The sequence below is a fragment of the Apteryx mantelli genome, chromosome 1 (assembly GCF_036417845.1).
Source record: "Apteryx mantelli isolate bAptMan1 chromosome 1, bAptMan1.hap1, whole genome shotgun sequence".
NCBI classification, from domain to species: domain Eukaryota; kingdom Metazoa; phylum Chordata; class Aves; order Apterygiformes; family Apterygidae; genus Apteryx; species Apteryx mantelli.
The window spans coordinates 157538042-157561070 of NC_089978.1; the positions used below are offsets into that span (position 1 = coordinate 157538042).

General features: G+C 42.8%; 1 protein-coding gene across 1 annotated transcript in view; it reads right to left on the bottom strand.

Annotated features, from left to right (window-relative positions):
• Positions 1 to 799: 799 nt before the first annotated feature.
• The window catches only part of AGK (acylglycerol kinase), a 40912-nt gene continuing 18682 nt past the window's right edge, over positions 800 to 23029 (bottom strand). Inside the window, exons 8-15 of the mRNA XM_013947393.2 lie at positions 21407 to 21476; positions 20481 to 20560; positions 18274 to 18331; positions 15733 to 15880; positions 14449 to 14546; positions 13028 to 13098; positions 8700 to 8784; positions 800 to 2307 (exon numbers count right to left, since the gene is read on the bottom strand). Of these exons, the coding sequence (XP_013802847.2) occupies positions 2170 to 2307; positions 8700 to 8784; positions 13028 to 13098; positions 14449 to 14546; positions 15733 to 15880; positions 18274 to 18331; positions 20481 to 20560; positions 21407 to 21476 (748 nt within the window). The 3' untranslated portion in view covers positions 800 to 2169. The remainder of the gene's footprint in view (positions 2308 to 8699; positions 8785 to 13027; positions 13099 to 14448; positions 14547 to 15732; positions 15881 to 18273; positions 18332 to 20480; positions 20561 to 21406; positions 21477 to 23029) is intronic.

Sequence of the window (23029 nt, forward strand, 5' to 3'; positions counted from 1 at the left end):
ACGGAATGTAGTTAGTCATTTTCCCCTTAAAATGATGCAGATAAACCAAAAGCTGGTTCCTATCATCTTTGCCCTTAGAGCAGGCTGGCTGAAGCTCAGACAGCTCTGATGTTATTTGCATCTTGCAGATACAGGGTTGCTCCCACAGGCACAGGCCTGTGTAAAGAAACTGCTTACTGAAACACAGGTATTTTTTTAAATACAATTCAAGCTTACCTTTCTAAATGGCTGCTGCCTTGTCTTTCCTGCCACTGGAGCAAAAATATTGCTAATTTTATTACAGAAGCATCAGCTTGAGGAAAATTCAGTTGGCGAGAACTGCCACTGAGTTGGAATAAGCCAGTGGCTGCAGAACAACATTCCAGGTGTCTCTGGCAAGCAAGAAGAGCAGAGCTCAGCCAACCTCTTCCTCAGAGAGCAACCCAGTGGTCCACTGGGCACTCCTAATTGCTGCAGATCAAATGAAAGACAGCACAAGACAGGCTCTGTCACAAGCATAACTATTAAAAAGACTAGCACATTTCTACTCCCCCTACCTTAGCCAAGAAAGGGACAAATGCTTGCCGTAATAGCTTATTTCCTGTTCCAGTTGCCTTAGGTAATTAGTTTCATCTTACTATTGCCCAGGGAAGGCAATATTCAGTTTGGTTAGAGCATCACTCAAAAAACCCAACACTTTTCCCCTTTCAAAACATTTTTTCTCTAGCAGCTCTCCAGTAGAGGATGCTGTTGGAGCAGCATATAGCCCTTACAATGCTGCTAGAAGTCAATTCAGTAATGTCCTTATTTTGACAACAGCAAAGGATCAACAGATCATCTTAAGCTAGATCAGAACATAACAGGAGAGCTGTATACAAACAGTGATCACATCAGAGAAAACAAGGATTGATTTTGCTCTCTAGTAAGCAAGGGAAAAATCAGGTAAACTCGTAGATTACATTACAAGCAACACATAACCTTGCAAAAGTTAACAGTATTTCCTTACAGCAATTAAAGTGAAGCTATAAACAAAAGCTCAGAAAAGCAACAAAGCTAATTACAGAATTGGGGCTCAAGGGGATGCCGTAGGTTGTAAAAGGAGTTATGAGGACTGTTTACAGTTAAGGAGAAGAGTAACCACACACGAAGACTAATAAGTCATTTGGATGCCTTTTGTTGGATTACTACAGGAATAAAAGTAATACTTACAAAAAAGGTTCATTTGACTTGTTAAAGAATGTTTCCACAAGCTACTTCATATAGCTTCAGGTCAAAGATGACATTTTCCAGTTTGCTTCTGTGTAACATACCTAAACTTGATCAAAAGATTATATTTCTACAATATTATTAACTGGAACTCTGTGCTGTTGAATCTGGCAAGATGCAAAAAATAACATAAGCGTCTATAACAAATCTATCTTAATGAGCCACTCAAGAAATCAGTAAGTGGTTTCAGAAGAGCAGGACCTTACAGAAGTTTGCAGATCATCAGCTGATGTAGGTTCCTTGCGCAGGTTTTGCTGTGTGAGGACTAACTGTGAGCTCAAACTACATGAATTAGGAAAAAAAAAACACAGTAAAATTCGATTTTCAGACTTGGAAATATGCAAGCTGTAGTCCAGCATACCAGAGGAAGCAGATACATACTGGGAGTTTTTAAATATCCTCTGAAGCTTTTTATCACTGATCTCTAACTCGTTTTGTGACAGAGTAGATAACCAATCACCTGTTTTAATGTGGCAGTTCCAGCATTTCATAATTTCCTTAGCATTACTCCCCCAAAACATTTTTTTTTCCATGATCCCAGATTTCCTGAGATTTATACATAGGCAAGGCAGACCTTAGCTCTCCCAACACAAGGACAAGTGTGCTTTCATTTTACTTTAATATACAATTGCAGTAAAGTAGTAGCATCTGGCACACAGCACTCAGCCTGCAGCGCTGTAAATGGAACACTGAGACTTCCTTAGGGGGAAGAAAAAGATGCCATCAAGTTAACATTCATTTCTTAGAGTCTAATTTGCACTTTTAGCCCCTTTGAGACTTGCCAAATCAACCACTTCCAACTTTGTGCATAAAGTGGCCAAATGATTCATTAGTCTGGAGGGGTTAATCAAGTTAGTGAGGTCTCATGTGCCTTGAAGAGAACCTGATAAGGCTGGTGAACAGTGGTCCCTTTGACATGAATTCTCATTGAACTGCTGCACGGAGCATCTGCTCTCTCCTTCTGGGATCACAGAAGAAACGGAGTTTCCGAGGTAATAGCTTCACCTCCACAGGCATAGCTTCATATTCCTCATTGTCAATGCCAAAGGATCCTTCAGTGCCCTGTGTACAGATAACACTGCTGATTAGGGTTAAACATCAAACAGATTATTACAGCAATGCTGTAATACTGATACCCAATTTTACTAATAGGCTACAGTTGGATATTTTGCTGAGTGTTAACCAAGATGACCCTCTCACTATGCCTTCAAGCTTATTTGGTTTCTACAACAGAGAGAGAGCTATCCTTCAATGCACATAATATATTAACAGTCTGCTGCATAAGATGTTACCTCACCTAGTTGCTAATTGGTGATAATTAAATGTTAGAGAGTTTTAATGACCCACATTGTTTATCCTGAAAGATTCTTTGCTATTGGAACTATAATTATATCCACTTAGATCTTCTTGGTCTGCCAGTGGTGACACAAGCTAATCTGCAGAAGTGCCTGTTAAATAACTCCTATTAAATCCATGTCACAAACACCTTTTGGTATTGTTTTACTATATTGATCTGAAACGTGAGATGCAAAGTAATTCACAGGTCAGGAATTATTCAGCAGTAGAATTTTCTTGGGCTTTTTTTTTTTTTTAATGCTGATGAAGTCACTAATAATTAAAACCATTCATCAAAATGGCAGGTTGACTTTATCTAAACAAATCTAGTACCTGCTTTGCATGCACTTGCCTCAAGGCAGGGTTGTGTCATATGGCTATTCAAACTAGCTCCAAATGAGCTGGAACATCAGAACAGCACAGATTGGAAAAAGTAGCATAGGTCCCAGACGCCACAGAGCTGTGGCAGTCCACACATACCAACATATCCTGCTTTTTTGCAAAACTAGTAAGACTCATCTGAGCTGCCTCCAGTTCCTTTATCAGAGCTAGGTCAAGAAATCCAAGCACAGCACTACATCGTGCTATGTACAGATACCCTGTATGTCTCAGCAGCAACTGCAGTATGAAGACTTCATTTTATATCACAACCCTTACTCAGCTGCATTTAGCCCAGCACTCCAGAGTTTACTTATTTTTTCAGAATCACAAAACTGCTGTGATGCTGACTTGACGCAAGTATTAGGATCCTGGCTAATCATGATAGTTCATGATTTTCTCTTTGTAGCCACAGATTCTTTTGCCTTCTGGCATGTTCTACTTCCCCATAAAATAGAATTTTTTTCATCACAGAATCACAGAATCACAGAATCACTGAGGTTGGAAGGGACCTCTGGAGATCATCTAGTCCAACCCCCCTGCTCAAGCAGGGTCACCTAGAGCACATTGCACAGGATTGCATCCAGGCGCATTTTGAATATCTCCAGAGAAGGAGACTCCACCACCTCTCGGGGCAACCTGTTCCAGTGCTCTGTCACCCTCACAGTGAAAAAGTTTTTCCTCATGTTCAGATGGAAGCGTCTGTGTTTCAGTTTGTGCCCATTGCCTCGCGTCCTGTCGCTCGTCACCACTGAAAAGAGTCTGGCCCCATCCTCTCGACACCCTCCCTTCAGATACTTGTACACATTGATAAGATCTCCTCTCAGCCTTCTCTTCTCCAAGCTAAACAGGCCCAGCTCTCGCAGCCTTTCCTCATAAGAGAGATGCTCCAGTCCCCTAATCATCTTTGTGGCCCTTCGCTGGACTTGCTCCAGTAGTGCCACATCCCTCTTGTACTGGGGAGCCCAGAACTGGACGCAGTACTCTAGATGTGGCCTCACCAGGGCTGAGTAGAGGGGGAGAATCACCTCCCTCGACCTGCTGGCAACACTCTTTCTGATGCAGCCCAGGATACCATTGGCCTTCTTGGCCACAAGGGCACATTGCTGCCTCATACTTAACTTGGTGTCCACCAGCACTCCCAGGTCCTTCTCAGCAGAGCTGCTTTCCAGCAGGTCAACCCCCAACCTGTACTGCTGCATGGGGTTATTCCTCCCCAGGTGCAGGACCCTGCACTTCCCTTTGTTGAATTTCATGAGGTTCCTCTCTGCCCACCTCTCCAGCCTGTCCAAGTCTCTTTGAATGGCAGCACAGCCCTCTGGCGTATCGGCCACTCCTCCCAGTTTTGTATCGTCAGCAAACTTGCTGAGGGTGCACTCTGTCCCTTCATCCAGGTCATTGATGAAGAAGTTGAACAAGACTGGACCCAGGACTGACCCCTGGGGGACACCGCTAGCTACAGGCCTCCAACTAGACTCTGTGCCACTGAGCACAACTCTCTGAGCTCTGCCATTCAGCCAGTTCTCAATCCACCTCACTGTCCACTCATCTAACCCACACTTCCTGAGCTTGTCTATGAGGATGCTATGGGAGACAGTGTCAAAAGCCTTGCTGAAGTCTAGGTAGACAACATCCACTGCTCTCCCCTCATCTACCCAGCCAGTCATTCCATCATAGAAGGCTATCAGATTGGTTAGGCATGATTTCCCCTTGGTGAAGCCATGCTGACTACTCCTGATCACCTTCTTTTCCTCCACATGCGTGGAGATGGCTTCCAGGATGAGCTGCTCCATCACCTTTCCAGGGATGGAGGTGAGGCTGACTGGCCTGTAGTTCCCTGGGTCCTCCTTCTTGCCCTTTTTAAAGACTGGGGTGACATTGGCTTTCTTCCAGTCCTCGGGCACCTCTCCTGTTCTCCATGACCTTTCAAAGATGATGGAGAGTGGCTTAGCAATGATGTCCACCAGCTCCCTCAGCACTCGTGGGTGCATCCCATCAGGGCCCATGGATTTGTGGGTGTCAAGTTTGCTTAAATGATCTCTAACCCACTCCTCCTCCACCAAGGGAAAGTCTTCCTCTCTCCAGACTTTCTCTCTTGCCTCCAGGGTCTGGGGTTCCTGAGGGCTGGCCTGACCAGTAAAGACTGAAGCAAAGAAGGCATTCAGTAATTCTGCCTTCTCCGCATCCTTCGTCACCAGGGCACCCACCCCATTCAGCAAAGGGCCCACATTTTCCCTAGTCTTCCTCTTGCTGCTGATGTATTTGAAGAAGCCCTTCTTGTTGTCCTTGACATCTCTAGCCAGATTTAATTCCAAACGGGCCTTAGCCTTCCTCGTCGCATCCCTGCATACTCTGACAACATTCCTATATTCATCCCAAGTGGCCTGTCCCCCTTTCCACTTTCTGTAGACTTCCTTCTTCTGGTTGAGTTTTGCCAGGAGCTCCTTGCTCATCCATGCAGGTCTCCTACCTCCTTTGCTTGACTTCCTACTCATAGGGATGCACCGCTCTTGAGCCTGGAGGAAGTGATGTTTGAATATTAACCAACTCTCTTGAACACTCCTTCCTTCCAGGGCCTTAACCCATGGGATTCCTCCAAGTAGGTCCCTGAAGAGCACAAAGTTTGCTCTCCTGAAGTCCAGGGTTGCGATCCTACTTGGTGCCCTGCTGCCTCCTTGCAGGATCCTGAACTCCACCATCTCATGGTCACTGCAGCCAAGGCAGCCCCCAACCTTCACATCTTCCACCAGTCCTTCTTTGTTTGTTAGTACGAGGTCCAGCAGCACACCTCTCCTTGTTGGCTCCTCCACCACCTGTGTCAAGAAGTTGTCACCAATGCTCTGCAGGAATCTCCAGGACTGTTTGTACCTAGCTGTGTTGTCTTTCCAGCAGATATCGGGGTGGTTGAAGTCCCCCATGAGAACCAGGGCCTGGGATCGTGAGGCTACTTCCAGCTGTCTGTAGAAGGCCTCATCAACTTCCTCATCCTGATCAGGTGGCCTGTAGTAAACACCCACAACAGTGTCACCTCTGTTAGCCTGCCCTTTGATCCTTACCCATAAGCTCTCGACTCGCTCTTCATCCACCCCTAGGCACAGCTCAATACATTCCAGTTGCTCTCTCACATAAAGAGCAACTCCACCACCTCGCTTTCCTGGCCTGTCTTTCCTAAAAAGCACGTAGCCATCCATGACAGCACTCCAGTCATGCGAGCTATCCCACCATGTCTCCGTAATGGCAATGAGATCATGGCCCTGCGACCGCACAGATATCTCTAGTTCTTCCTGTTTGTTCCCCAAGCTGCGTGCATTGGTGTACAGGCATTTCAGGGAGGTGATCGAGCATGCAGGTTTCCCAGGAGGGCTAAAAGAGGGTCCTCCATAGCCACATCCCATGCGTACTTCCCTGGCTGCATTCACCTGTTGGAGGCATCCTGACTTGAGCAGTCTTTTGCCAACTACCCTGTCCCTATAACTCTCCCCTTCCCCCATCTTTCCTAGTTTAAAGCCCTCCTTACCAGGTTGGCCAACCTGTTGGCAAAGACCTGCGTGCCCCGCCTCGTGAGGTGGATCCCATCTCTTGCCATCAGTTGTCGATCTTCAAACAGGGTCCCATGGTCGTAGAAACCAAAACCCTGTTGCCAACACCAGCGGCGCAGCCAGTCGTTAACCTGGAAAGTCCGTCTCCTCCTCCTCTCATCCATCCCCCTCACTGGCAGGATTGAGGAGAAGATGACCTGGGCTCCCAGACCCTTGACCACCATCCCCAGAGCTCTGAAATCCTGCTTGATGGTCTCCAGTTTGCCCTTGGTGTCATTGGCGCCCACATGGAAGAGCAGCAGTGGGTAATAGTCCGAAGCGTGGACAAGCCTTGGCAGTCTTTGCATGACATCTCTCACACGAGCCCCCGGCAGGCCACAAACCTCTCTAGACAAGAGGTCAGGTCTGCAGATAGATGCCTCCGTCCCCTGTAGCAGGGAGTCCCCCACAACAATCACCCGCCGCTTTTTCCGGGTGTTCCGGCAGGGCACAGGGTCTGTTGTCCCGGTTACTTCCCTGGCAGCCATGCCCATCTCCTCCTCATCCTGGAGGGCACTAAACCTGTTCTTCAGCTTCAGGTCTTCAGGAGGAGTAGGAGCCTTTCTCCTCCCACGAGCAGTGACCAGTTTCCAGCCTTCTTCTGTGATGTTATGATGTACCGTTTCACACGGCACAGAGCCCTCCGTCAACTCCACTGCTGCAGGGGGTTGGGACTCCTGGAGCTGTACAGTCTCCGAGAATACCCTGTCTATCTCTTGCTCTGCTTCTCGGATGCTGCGCAGCCTACTGACCTCCTCCCGTAACTCCCTTACCTGACGACACAACTCATCAACAGCAGCACACCTCCTGCATGAGAGCTGGCTGCCAGCCCAGGCCTCCCGGAGAGGCCCCAAGCACTCCCTACAGCCTGACACCTGTAGAGCCGCATCTACTGTCAGAGGGTCAGTCTGGGTCCAAGCCTCTGACGCAGCAACTCCAACAGTCACTGGGGAACACGCTGTGCGGCTTGTCACGACCATACTTGAGGAAGTGTACACCACAGGGAACAGAAATGAAGGTCCCTTCGCACGTCCCTTCGCGCGCCCTTCTGCGCGAACTGCTGCGCAAACTGCTGCGTCTGTTCGCTGCCTCAAACTGCTGCGTCTGTTCGCTGCCTCTGTTAGCTGCGCTCTGGGAGCTGCGCTCTAGGCCTGGCTCTTATATAGGCCTCTCCCTAGCACTGACTCACAGGGTGCTTGACCGCCCAATCAAGGGCCACTGGGATCAAAGGCCCCAACCCCCTCTGGTCAGGGGCAACCCAGAGAGCTCGTTAGCAGCAGCCACTCCTAGCTGGAGCTTTTCCCACGAGCTTTTCCCAGGAGAAGTCAAGGCCTCCTGCAGTTGTCCTTGCCTAGCTTCCCCTTTCCTGTTCACAGCGATCACCTTCTAGGTCCTCGGGGGTCCTCAGAAAGCCCACAACTTCCACAAGATCCTCAAGTTCTAGTCAGAGCCCAACCACTGCTGCGCAAACTGCTGCGTCTGTTCGCTGCCTCTGTTAGCTGCGCTCATCAAATGATGTGAGAGCCATATATCATTTGAAGATAGAAATGATCTACGAGACTGGCTTAATCTCCTTGCAAAAGCAACAGTCCTCCCCCACTGCTCCAATAACAGCCTCTTTTTCCTAAGACGCAACAAAAGACTAATCTAATCTACATAGGCAGGTCACAGTTTTGGCTTCTTTCTCAGTCTCACCTATTCAAAGTCTTGAGAAACTTCCCTACAGTGATCTGAGTCCCACTGCTTTGTGTCACTCTCCCTTCCTCCATAAGGCTTCTCATATTTGATACCTTCTTCCCTACAGCTTAATCCCTTCTAGGGTAACAGTTTAAAGGAAGAATTCAGTCTTCAAAATGTAAGGAGAGAGTGTGCGTATGCAATGCACCTAAGTAAGAGATCACCCCCTGCAACGACCACCACTGTCTACATAAAAGCACTGTCACTGCTCACTGACAGAATAAAGCTTCCCCTGTGATTTATAGGCCACTTAGGAAATTCCAGCATGTGTCTTCAGGTCTGGGACTGTCTTGCTGTGCTTAGAAACTGTGTCTCACCAACAGTGTAATCACCTATCAAACTTGGAGTAGAGATTTCTTAATGCGCAGCATCAGCTGGTATCGGAAAGTAAAATGACAGAGATTTCCAACTCCCTCAACTTCTTACCTCTGGAAGCTGCAAGATGCACTTGCTGGCCTGGATACACTGACTCCCTTCAGGACACATTTGTGGATCACTCATCTTTTGACTTCTGTTCAAACCAAAAGAAAGGCAAGGTAAGGAGCAGATTCTGTCAGAAATAGCCATCTTTAGCGCTGATGCATCATTATGGTTTGGTAAATCACTATGGGTTTGGTAAATTTAAAAGTTACGTATATACGAAAATACTTGTCATTTTAAGTGTCAGAGAGTAAAACGGACATTCCTTCTTATGCAGCAGTCAATACACATGAGTATTCACAGACAGCCCCGAGCCAATTTCTACTCCATGTCTCCCTAAACATATCTGAACATATTTCTATAGCACAGTTTTGTGCTCCTCACTTACATGCTGAACTGTACAATTCCTGCAATGGATTGCTACTATCTCCTCATATCCCAGAAACACACATGATTTACCAGCAACCTAAAAAACTCAATGAGAACCACCAATAAAATCAGTTACATTCAACCCCTAAACAATCTTAAAAATAAATAAATAAATAAAACCACTTCTCACATCAATACCAGTCAGCATAAAGTTTCTTACTAGTTGCTTTTAAATTGTTCTTAAGAAGAAACCTCCTGAACATTATTATTTTATTGATTCTAAAGAAAATGCTCCCTTTTGTCAGTTATTCTTTCTCTTCTGGTACCTGTGAAATTCTTATTTACATACTGTATTTAGAGAAGTGATACATTCCTACTCATGTTGATGTGGAATGGGAGGACAAAGAGGGCAATTGCCTGTCTTAGAAAATCAGTGGCACAAGTGCAATTTGGTCTTTTTCAAGTCTTAGGTTGCTGTCCGGTCACTGGCACAACTGTTAAAGAATAGTAGGTTGTGATTCCTTTTGTACTTAAGGCATGCTGCCTCGGGGTCAGCACAACCTCTCTTGCACACACTGACCTACTTCTATCTTCCTCCCGACTGAAAACACACATAACCTTTTGGCTGACCTTTGACACGGTGCCCCGCACCCCAGGCAGTAACCCTTCAGTTTGCTCCCTTCTCCACACAGACAGCAACACTCCATAAGCAAACAGGACAGGAAAGAGTTACAGTATTAGTATATCACAGCTCTCAAGCATGGCAGAATAATCACAGTCCACAGACAGGCAGTATCAGCTGTCCTTACCTATTCTGTCAGGCACAGGGATCTCTAGCAGACTGATGTGAAAGGAGAGAGTATCTAAATAGTCTCGCATTGCTCAGAAAAAGTAGTCATAAGAACAGGTCAGAAGAACCCTATATACCAAACATCCATGCCCTCAGGAATGCAAGCTCCTCTTAAGATTGCAGGAAATCCCAGAGAAAGAAGATGAGAAGGTTGAAACAGGAGAGGATAACCAAAGACAAAGAAAAGCTAGGCCACCAAAGGAAAGGGCATGGGAGGATGGAAGCAATATTAACTGTGGAAAGTTTGGTTTTAATCAATCAAATATGTATACACTAAAAGATTGGTGAGTGAATGTGAGGGAGTTAAACATCCTTCCAGCTGTATGAATTATAAATCGTTGATGGCATGCTATACTGTCAGTTTATACAGTGCTGTACAAACAAGCAGCAAGATTCCCTGCTTAAGGTTAACCTGTTTCAGGTTTAACATATAAGGTCCTAGATATTGCACACTGATGAGCAAGTAGATATTTTGGTCCATGAAGTTAAATGAGCCTCTACATAGGTGCAATTATGGGATCAAGGTGAGCTCAAAGACAAGACATAAAACTAAAGATCAGTCAAAGGAGAATGCTGGAAAAAGCAAATAGATACAACTCCACGTAAAGTTATTGCTTCTCTAGTGACTCTCTATTTTTATACAGAAGATAACAAGGATCAGAAGTCATTTGCATTTGATTGAGCTCTTTACTCAAAACATGACAGCAAAGTGAAACAGAAGCAAGAACAAATTCTAACAGCAACAGTTTCAATTGATCACTTGATCCCATTCCACACGCTGAACTACAAAAACACAGGCAAAGAGAGAACCACAACACCTACTGCAGATAGCATACACAATTTTCACCTAGTTCTCACTGACAGAAGTGGCCAATGTGAAATGATTCAAAGGAAGACTGTAACCAAAAGAAACGGTCTTCTACACTTTAGCTGATAACCACATTCATGCCCTGGAGAGACAGCTCTCCATACTATCACATACAGAACCTCAAGCTGGCTAGTGGGATGTGGATTACTGTTGCTACACTTTATATTTCCCCCTTTCCTCCGCTCCAGCACTTTGTAGTAGGCGCTACAGTGAAACCATCTGTTCTTCCCCCACCTCATCTTAAACATCAGCTCTACCCTAGCTGCAGTTGCTCTTGTTCACACAAATCTGATCCATAGCCAAGGGGCACTGTTGTAAGACTGGGATGACCTACTCCTTTCTTTGAAACTCAACATCATTTGCCCTCCAGCACTCTGATGCATTCCCCCCTCTCAGTGCTGCCTGAACCTGCATGCTAGTTTCCCACAGGATGTGTGGTTCCTCTGTGCGATCCATCAGTTCTGATCAGTTCATGGCAGTGCCCTCCTCAGTATGAAAATCCTTAATACCTGCATCAGAAACCCAGAAACCTTGGTAACCCACCAAAATCTGGTGAGGTTCAAAACTATGCATTAAACAACAAAGCAGCTTCTTTATACACTTTTCCAAAGACAAACACTACTGATGCTGGGCAGTGTGGACCCTATAATAATGGGCTTGATTCAAGCCTAACTGCCAAATGGCACTGTGTGGTGAAGAGGCCTCTGAATACCCTGATTTTGCCTTGCAAAACAGGGTGCATTTTTTCTATCCTGACTTCTTTCTATAGGACTAATCAGTTGCCCCCACTCCCAAGCCTCCCTCGTTCTCTTTCGTCCTTATCCATAGCCTTTTGGGCAGAGTTTAAATCAAAAGAGCTCATTTCTTTGAATGTTGCTTGAACAACAGCTCAAAGCTTTTGGTACTGCTTCTAATTAGCTCTAGCCAACAGGGCACGTTAACACTGATCAGGGGCTTTTTCTGCATGACACTGTTCTTGCAGTCAGAAAACATGACATACTACTGGGTGAAGCATGTCCAGTCCACATGGGAGACACTCTCTACAGTATGTGCATACTCAAATATCTCTCCCTTAGGTCACACCAAATCTCCTTCTTTCCTTCTATAGTCTTTAAAGCAAAGATTTCAGTTCCAAAGCACCTTATAGTCCAAATGGCTGGTGCAACTTAAATGCAGTAACACCTGATCCACTGTGTATGCATAAGTCAGAAGACCTATTACCACTAAGGCTTCTGGGATGTGCAAATAAGGAGCCTGCTGCTGCTATTAATACCACAGGCAAAACACACATGCAGGAATTATTAGGGCAATTACAAGCAGGTAGAAAAAGCATCCAAATCTTTCCATCTGGTTTCACTAGAGGGGGCCCAAAGACTTGAAAACAGAATCAGCAAATAAAGAGGTAAGATGATAGAAGAGCAGACTTGGACTTAGTAGGAAAGCCTATTGACAATAACAAGGGCATTGAAGATGTGACATATTTGCTAGTAGGACAGTATGGAGGAGATGGGAAAAGCAGCTCTGATTTGTGTCTGGTGACCTACTTAAAGTGCAGGAGAAACAAGCACATTTCAAGACAACATTCCAAGCACAAAGAAGGCAACACGTTTTTACTCTATGTGCTGCTTATTCATACCTGTAACCTCCTTGCTTCATATACAGGCAGCACTAATATATTTGCTGAAAGTCCCTCTTTAAATGTGCATCTTCAAAGAGTCCTTCAAGCTCAGGTCCCATTTCTGAGAATAGTTACTGAGCTAAGGGAGCTCTTCACTTAAAACCAGAACCTGCCTTGTACAGAGTTCTAAAATTCCAAGTACCACTAGTACAAACATATCAGCTCAGCAACCCTTCTCTCAATCCACTGAGCAGCTAGAGCCAAAAGTGCCTGGTGGCATGGCTACTGCCTTTACGACTGTCTTTAAAACTCTGGGTTACAATACTGTCATCCAAGTAGCACTGATCAATAGCAGTAGGGAAAAAAATGAAAGGTATAGAAAACTCAGAAGTTATGAAGAACTCCAGGTAGATTGCTCTGCCTTGTTTCCAGAAAAGAGAAAGTTAATAAGAATTTTGAAGAACAGAATTTGTAATCCCCATGAATCATTACTGATTTATATCCTTTGCAACCCTCTGTTTCTGACTTGTGCAGTACAGAATCAGAGAAAAGCATAACAAAACCCCCAGAAATAGTTTTCTGACTTGTTCAGAGAATCTGGCATCTTTTGGCAGTCTTCCCATACTCACCCTCTGTTTACAAACTGTCCTTTGCTGACAGTATCTGCTTCAATGCAAATATTCATGAAATCTTCAGTACGCTATGGAAAAAGATTTAAAAATCAAAGTTAACATTTCAAAACATCACACCCTTGTTACTGCAATATGTTCACAAAATGCCCAGTGCTTTGTCCCACAAAAGGAGGCAGATGATGTATTTCCGGTGAGTTTTTTTTTTCTCTTGACTTGACAGATTCAAGTTATAAATTATAGCTAGTAATTTCTTACTGAAGACTATTCACTTCTTGAAATAATGATTCACACAGCCTGCTTCTTGTTACATTTCACACAATTATTAAAGAAAATGAAAGCAGATCACTTGGGTTTATCTGTTCACAAAGATTTTCCATGATCCCAAGCAACAATACAATAATGCCACATTTGGCAACCAAACACTACAGTAAGAGAATTTTAAATAATACAAATTGGAAGTCAAAGTGTTCTCAATATTATCCTTTTAAATTCCTTATTTAGCTAGGTTTCTATTTGCTACACGCCCTTAAACCAACTATTCAGTAAAGCTTTTGCCAGGAAAGCATTATTATTTATTTATTTATTTAAGTTTTTTTTTAACATTTCTGCCCGGGCAAAAGTCCTAGCACAGATGCAATCAAAAAACAAAAGTTAAAAAAAAAAAGCATCTATTAGTATAACTTATTTTATTTATTTGCCATATCTACAATAGTAGGCTTGGCACTACCTGAGCTACATCTCTATAGCTTTATCAGGTCCTGTTCAATAGCACAGGCTGGGCACAAATCTGAGGTGAGAGAAAGACAGGAGTGGCTGACAATACTCAGCAGACATGCCCCGGTGCGGATTCCAGAGAGCCACTGCTCAGCTTTGATGGCTGCAGGGACAATGGCTTCAAGAACAGAAATAAGGGGCAGATATAAGAGGATCCGTATCAGTAGAGAAAAGATGCAGTATCAAGATACTTGCAGCTCAGGAAATAGAGAAGTGCAGCTGCCTTAAGGTAAACTGGTCCATTTTCCCAAGCTACAGAAGAGAACTGAGAAAGAATCTTACATGGCTTTCTTCTTAAATACCAGTATTAAAGTGTCATTACTACACCACAATGCATCTTAAAGGCATGAGAAGGGAAAGAAAAAAGGACATAAGGGCTAGTATGTGGTAATGAGACAGTTTTTCAAATTATGGTAGGTCTGTTTTTACTTTACATCATTGACTCTAATCCAGTTCAGTGACTAAAACCGTTTCTATTCAAGGGACTCTCAGAAACCATTTGCCCATTCCTGGATTCAACCAGGGGCCCTGACATGCATCAGGTAACAAGTTTTTTCTATGTAGACACAAGAACGGGAGTTTAGCAAGAAAGGAAAATTGTGTGGCCAGGGAACATTTGGAATCCATTTGTACTATGCTCTTACTGTCAAATCGAGCTGTCTGTTCTGAGTTGCAATGGAAAGCTCAATGGTGGATATCTTCAACTCTTCCCAGTTGTCCTGGGTTACCTCCTGGGGGATTTCTGTGAATCCATACAGGAAGATATCAGTAAGTAGAATTTAATTACACAGACCATCATTTCACTGCTGTGAAGCATGAAACATCAATAGCAGCCACCAAAATCACTTTAATCCATTGTTACCACTAGCTTTGTTTCTTTTAAACTTAAAAAAAAAAAAAAAAAAAAAAACTTAAAAAAGGAAAAGGGAGGTTGGAAGCATTGGAAAGAAAACAAACAAACAAACAAACAAACAACCCCAAAACCCCTCAGCATTCATACAGTAACAGGAAAGATGATCAAGCATATTACACGGCAGCTCTGTGATTCCTTGTGCCCATGGATTAATAAGTCTCCTGGGCTAGTACTACAGAAACATTTGAGAAACACAAGAAGTGCCGCTATCAAAAAAAAAAAAAAAAAAAAAAGCTAGGAGATCTGATGTTTAGGGTGCTGCAGAAATATGTATTTTCTATAGGAGAAAGCCCCAGAGTTCAGTTCTCATATACAGGTCACTTAGTCCATGCTCCTGTTTAATTCATCCCTGCTAACTAAGAAGGAATGGAAAGGTCTAGTTTTGTTGGCATCATTACGGATCACAGCAAATGTGATTCCTTCTCCACTCTGCTGCATGCACTGTCTTGCTAACAACCCAATCCAAGAGTGGCTCACAGGGCATGCAGAAGGAAATTCAGTCCTAGGGTTTTCGAGTAAGGCACTAAGAGAAATTTAAGACTTCTGCATGGCCCAAGTTCTATTGGCCTCTATTTTAAGTAACATTTGTTGCTCTGTTTCAGCAAAACACACACGCACTGGAAAACAAGGGATGCTTCTCTCTCTAGCATGCTAAGAAGACATTCTGTAGGAAGAAGATTTAAAGGAACTGGCCCATAAGTGCCCAATATCACCTACAGAGACTTATATACCAATGCCAAGCTACTGCAACCCCAGCAAACTCCTAGGGTTCTTCGCAAATTCACTTTTGTTTATGAGAAGATGAACACTGACAGAACTGCTCCATTCCATTTTTGGCAGATGTCACTGTAACCATCTTGACAAAGTCACAGTTTAAAAAAAAAAAAAAAAAAAAAAAAAAAAAAAGAGAGAGAGATGTGAGAGACCTGAAAAGTAATGTAGAAAAAAATTCTTTCTGGACTATTAAAGGAGTAAAGCTCATCTCTGAGTTTATGCCAAAATACATACTCCCTACCTTTTGGGGGAGGTGACCAGTACAACGCAAGTCTTCTGTAAAGCCTCACATGCAAAGGAGGTCTGGACCGCTTTTCCTCTGGCTCTTCTGAAGGTCTCTCAGCTGGACCCAGATATATGAGAGCAGCTTGATGTCTCTGAGGCCATTCCTTCGATTTACACAGAAGGGAAAGACAGAAGATAGAGGGTCTTTTGTTGAGCACCTACCAGTTTATTCTGTTTAGTACTTCAGCTTATTTATTCAGGCTGATGGACTAAGACTTATTGCCCTCAAGCACTCCCTCAGAACTAGTCAGACACCACCACTGCCTCAGCCTGCTTTACAGCACTCAAGTCTCCAGATTCACACATGCAAGATGACATTTTTGCAGCTGGAAAAAGATTATCCACGGTTCCCAAGTCTACTAATCTACTCTTCCCCCACCCAGAAGTGAGGTACTTTCCCCTCTCTAAGCAGAGGGGAAAGGGATGCTTTCTTTGCTGTTGATGTGTGGGAGGGTGAAACATCTGCTTTTGGCTAGAGGGAAGGACCAAAACTGGCAAGGACAACACTAACCTTTGAAAGCACATTTGGTTTCTGCACGGCACAAAGGCAACCTTAAAGCGCAACTGCACAGCAGGGTCTAGTGCAAACAGGCAAAGACTACAGTGCAGCACTGGAGCCAAGGCAGACCTCTGTTCTCCAACAACTCAAACAAGACCTGACCTTATAGTCAGGTGCTTATACACAGCAATACAAAGAACCACTCAAAGGCTCTTAAGGCAAGTCAGGTGAGCTTTATAAGGCATCTGAGAAACAAACAAAAAAGTTTTATGTTATTCTCAGTGATATTTCAGATTCCAGTGCCAAAAAATGAGGGACTGCAGCAGAACCTTAACTCCTCAGATACTTCCAGATGATGACATTGTGGACAAAGTTTACTTCCTCTCAGTTTGTTTTTAAACTAATTTCTGAAACATTCAGAACATAGGACTTACGGACGGAATAATATGAGTGTTTTTTAAATTTGTACACTAAAACAATCCAGCCAAGAGCCCACATACACTCAATACAGTTATTTATGCACAAAACTTTAAAATAAAAGTCTTAAAGCCAGAAATTTACAAGTTGTTTCAGATCATATAGCCCAGGTTATTTAGCTAATTCATCCCACACTTCCGAGAGCAAGGAAGACTCTGCTATCATACTTACTCATATAAACAGGACAAACAAATTGTTATCAGTAGTTCAATACATGAACAAAAAGTCTTAATCATTAAAAGGAAAAGCAGCAATGCTGCAATACTTTAAGTCTGTATTTTAGAAGACAGAATAGTACTCATAACGGTGCTCATAAATGTCAGAGGTGAGCCCTTCCCCCCTACACTGTATTCAATTATGGGTCACCCCATTTCAAAAGACAGCAAAACCAGCAAAGATTCAGTGTACAGCAGCAAAGACAAGCTAGGCAGAGATTATACTCAACAGGCTGGAGCCATTTAACGCAGGAATTAAAAAAATGATAACATAAGAGAAACATGTACGGCAATGAATAGCATAATTAGGAGAGATCAGGCAGAAAGTCTTCTAAACAGCAGAAAGAAGTAGGCACTTCTCTTTAACCTTAAGCAGGTTAAACAGATCTTTTTAATATACAATGAATAACCCACCAGTGAAACCCACTGCCACTGGCACTCACTGAGACTAAGGACTCAATAAAAGCAAAGTGAGAAAGGGGCTGGAGAAAGGTAAAGAACAGGTTTCTACCTAGAATACCAGCACAGAATTATCATCTCAAATTTCTTGGGGATGGAAGAAAAAAGATCTTTCACAGACACATTACCATTTAATTTCCCCTTACAGGAGCTTCCTACATAGCATTGGCACTGTCACAGACAGTATGGCTGGAATGCACAATCTGATCTGCTGTAGCAGCTCCTGGGTATTTCTACAGCTTTTTCATGAGACTTTTCCATGTTCAGAGATCAGGAAAAATGTGTGAATGAAAATGCGTCACCTTTCATGCAGGTCAGATTTTAAACTTTCTAGAGTAAATTTTAAGCATCAGAGAAATTCAAAGTGAGATATAAGCCATTAATCTTCATATTCATTTTACTACACATGGAAGCATGATTATCAACATTCGTGAGCAGTCTAATTACAGACACTTCTGCCAGATGAAAAAAATCAGAACAAAGTGTTATCATAAGAAAGATGGTTGGGAAAAGGTGACAGAGCACTCTAACGGTTATCTGCAGCACCACCATTGCTCTCCAGTTTCAAAGGTGGTTACTGGCTCCCCCTGGGGATCTTGTAGCAACAGATCCTTAGAAAAGAGATTTTTTAAAATATTCCTCCTCCTCTCTCCAAAAGTTAAGCTTACATCTATCCGTAGGCGTTTGAAAAAGTTGAGTTTCCCTCCCATTTTATATTATTACCAGAACCATTCACAAAAACTTGCACATAACATATACAAAACACAGTCAGCCTTTTGACTTCCCAGGTACACAGGCATTAAAAAAAAAAAAACAAAACCCAACACTTTTTTCAATTATTCTTTACCTTAAATGTACTGAAAAAGTGAGCTGCTTTGGTTTTCAGAGGCCCAAGGTACCAGTAACTGAAAAAAGAACACAGATAGAACTCCTTAGATATCTGGGGGTCCACATTGGGATAGGGAGAAATCATACATGAAGTCAGAGCACACAGACTGGTTTGACACTGAAGTTTGTGTTCTCCTACATTCTTTAACTTTGTGATATTATAAGATAAGTTTCTACACATCACCAGAGGCTTAGCAGTGACGTCCCTTTCCCGAGTTACACAGATCACAGAAATGTGGTATACAGTCTTCACTACAGGCAGCCTGACATCTCAGCAGAAGAATTTTACCTAGTTATGTAACACAACTAGGAATGATTTAAGGATCTGTGGTCTAACAGCCGGCAGGACACAACTTTGCAATATGTGCTAAAGAATGAAGTTGGATGAAACAAACAAGCAAAAGTCAACAGAGTCAGAGACAAGAACAGAGCCAGCAAACATTCATTTGCCCCAAAGGATTCTCAGATCAAAAAGATCAATGTTTTTGTTTTGTTTTATAATTTCATCAGCCATAAAGCATTGCACAGCATTTAAGCATGTGACTATATTTAGGTGATCTTGGCACTCATTTTGGTCAGTCTTCCACCAAAGAAGGTCAACACAGCACATGAAATGTCATCAGTTCAAGGGTGCCAGAGATACAAGTATATTAGCTTTTACCTACAAAGGCATGCAATTGTCACACTGCACCCACAAAGCCATGGAAGAGCCACTGTCTATAAAATAACAAACTCTCAAAAACATGAAACACAGCACCATGCCTCCACTAGGACAGTGCTTAGTGCAAGTATAGCCAGATAAATTTCTGGCACTGCGACTTGCAGCTCGGCTTCCATTGCAGTAGGCACCTTCTTTTCAATAAAAGATCAGCTGTACTGGAATACAACAAGCATCCATTTAGCCCAATATCCAGTTTCTGACAGGGGCCAAAAGTGGATGCTTTGGGAGAAGAACAGGGCAAGCACATGTGATCCTTCTCCCAAGTGCGCTCTCGGCCCCCATCCATCTGTGGCTGAAGTGCTTTCCAAGCTGGTTGCGTTTTCTATGCATTCAATAACATTGAAGGAACAGAACCAGGTTTGAACGTGTCCACACCACTCCAAGTCAACAAAATGCTGGCATGACTCTGACACCGAGTCCAAAAGAATCCTAGCAAAGGGAACTGCTGCAGGAAGAGACAGGAAGGCTGACACTCGGCAAAAACTTGCCATGGGCAGGAAGCCTAGTGAGAGTGCAGGGAGGACAGAGGAGGCACTCCCTTAATCTTGGGGCTGTAATTCACTGGAAAGCCTGCAGCACAGCCAAGTCAGCACCCACAGCAGCTACTGCACATGCCCCATGCTTCCCAGGGACAACTACCCTGGCCATTTACTAGGCCTTCCCCACTCCACATCGCCTCTTATCAAACCCTTTCAAATGTCTGCCAGTCAGACCTAAGAGATCAGCTACCTCTTGCTTCCTGTCAGAGACAGCTCATTTACAAAACAAACACACCATATTTCCTGGTAGCGGTTTAAGTGCAGAGAAAGCAGCAACAGTATGTGCTGCAATTCCCCCTTAACAGTCTGAGAAGTGAACTGCTTTGGCCAGGCTGCTCCTTCACCAGATGCTAGGCACTTTGATACACAGACAGTGGCATATTAAACGCCCATTTGGAAAAAAAACAACAATTATTAGTTCAGCATTCAGAAAACAGTCATCAGACAGTACAGTCCATGCCATGTCTGGCAGGAACTGAAGGGCATTTCTATCCCATCTTAGGCTCCTTGTTGGAATCAAGTTACAGAGTCGGTGTGCGTCTTTTCATTGGTAACTGATGAAAAACAATGGGCAATTACTTTATTTGACTTTACTCAAGGGAGAGCTTTTCCCAGTGATTCAATCTGAAAAAAGTTCCAGAAGTGGGCACCACAAGGCAAGCAAAAAATGAGTATTTGGGGGTGGGGGGACAGACAGGTCAGCACCAAATAAACGTTAATTTTGAATGACAAAAATGCTGAAATGTCTTACAGTCTCATGTGTGTAATGCTAGACCTAACAAAAGTGGGTACCTCTGCCTGTCAAATGCTAACACTAAAAAAAGACTTCATTGTGAAAGGAAGTATTTGTTTTTAAATAACAGATGTTAAAAAAAGGTATCGCTTCAAAAAACAGTATTTCCATACTTGCTAACTTTAACTGCTGCATCTCTGTAAGATCCCCATCTTAACCCAGTCATTGCAAACACAGGCTGTTCCTTTTCTCCCTGTAAAGAAAAATAAACAGTGCAAAATTGCAGTCTCTTATCTTCTTTTTTCCAACTTTGCTTTCCAACTAGAAAAATATCATTTCTATATGAAAATTATCTCTGATTAATACCAAGAGTGAAATTTCACAGCAAAGGTAAAATAAATAGTAACAGCAATAAAGGCTAAGCAGAATTTAAGTTGTATACATTCCATCTATCCCGAGAGAGGAATATAATAGGTGAAGTTTTTAGAGGCTGATTGAGTTTGACTGTACACCCAGTAGGAGTCATTTAATTTTGTGGATACTGTCAGCCCAAAGCAAGGAGCTCTGCACAGCAACACTAGGTCTTTGCTGTAGAAACGTATGTTCTGCAACATAGGAGAAAAAAAAAGTATTCAAAAAGCATACTGGGCATAGTCAAAGGTTTTCCCATCTCACACTTTTCAGTTTGAAAAAGAAAGCTATTACTTCCACAATATATGAGATGTATTAAATCAGCTCAGACAGGTATTGTTATCTCTCACCATTTCCACAGAAATATCAGTGTTAAGTTTTGTATTCATTGAAATGCTCTTTTCAGACTCACAACAAAGTATTCATGCATTCAAGTACTTTCTCCAGTTTAGACCTTCTGATGTCACAGCATTCAGCTGATGAAATGACTGCCACTAGAACTGATGATGTCATCAGCTGATCCATGACAGCATTACACAGAACAAAAATATTCCATGTAACCACTTGCTTTCCTGGATCCCTCAAAACTACTAAGAATGGAGAAACCAGAACAACATGAGAAAATGAAAGTTTTAGGAATGCTGTGTTTAGTTTGAATGCTGGGTGCCAAATAAGCAGATGCTTTTACCTTGATCTGCAAGACATCAAGTGGAACTGTCTCTCCCTTCAAAATGGCCAATGTAGCATTAATAATATGTCTGGAACACAAACAAGAAAAAGAATAAGCTTTAAAATGGCATATTTTTTTCAGTAGCTCCCACTATCAAGCTGTTGGGTTTTTTTTGTTTTTTTTTTTTTTGGGGGGGGGGGGTTGTTTTGTTTTGTCTTTAAATAAACATTGTGCCAGCCCAGAGAAGGAACTCTGCCAAAGTGCTGCACTTCCTTAAAACTGGAAAGCAAACTGGGTGGCTGCAATGCATGACAAAGCCTGTGTCCTACGAAGCAGCAAAACATCTCAAGAACCAAAGGATGTTTGCAACCAGATGTGGATATTTCTTTTCTTAAATATTCTTCCTGCTTCAACTAATCTGGCAGATCATGCACCAACTCTGTTACTTGCTGTTTTTGATGCTTAAATATTAAAGACCAATATCATGGATTTATTTTATTGGTGGCAGATATAACAGCCTGGGAGGGAAAGGGACAGGCACGAGACTGGTCTCAATTCATATGTGTGAAACACAAATTGCCTCAATATGTTAATTTGTTTTGAAGTCTTTTACCAATATAAATCTACCTATTATCACTGCCCATTTTGTTTTGGCCTCAGTGAAGTTGCTGACAGTAGCTACAGCTTCTTCTCATTTCAAGCCATGGAATGTAGCACTGAAGATTTTGTAACCAAAGTGTTTCAGTTCATAAACAGGTCTCTGTTCTGGCCTTGAAGCCTTATTAACATCACTTCCTTATTTTTAAGTTGGGTAAAATTTAAATTCTACATTGTGCACATTTCCAGTGTCACAGCCGGACAGGAAAAAAAAAAACACCAAAACCAAATGCAACTTTTAGATCCAGTCCAATACCCAGTTGTATCAGCAGGAGAAATTGCCTTTGGTTTCATTGGGCTTAGAATAATGAGATAGAGAAAGAAGCTGTTCCTCCCTCAGCCCTACATTTCTCCCAAGTCTTACCTTTCTCTAAGACTTCAGCAATTCCTAATTCCAAAGTAAGATCCAATAGTGCAGAAAACCAAAGCCCAAATATTATTATTTTTTTAAAATATCGCTACTGCACTTCTTAAGTCAAGTTCTGTTACTGATGGGGGTTGTTAAGCAGCCTATTGACCAAATTCCTTTCAAATTCACCAATACACTGCAGCTCTCACCTGCACAGTTCATTACTGGGGACAAGAAGATCATTCATTTCAAATAGCTTCTTTAGAACCCAAACATATATCATTATTTTAATCTTAGCTGTGGATTACAACCTTGTCTATCTTGCCAAGTTTCAAAGCACTCTGGTGGTTTTAATGAAGGATGTTATGCTAGTTGGCTTGTGGGTTTTATGTATGATGGATACCAGGAAGGGTTCCTTAAAGAAGAATGCTAATGAGACACTGGGAGAGCCAGGGTGAAAGGACTTCAGAAGCAAGAAAATATATTCATTATTACAGGAAGAGAGAAAGAAAACATTTAAAAGGAACAAAATGTGGGGAAAAGAAAAGATTAGCTGACTGACCTTCTTATTTTAGGAGTGGACAAAACAATCTTACAACAAACTAAAATGCAAGCAACAGATACTGCCAGGCTGG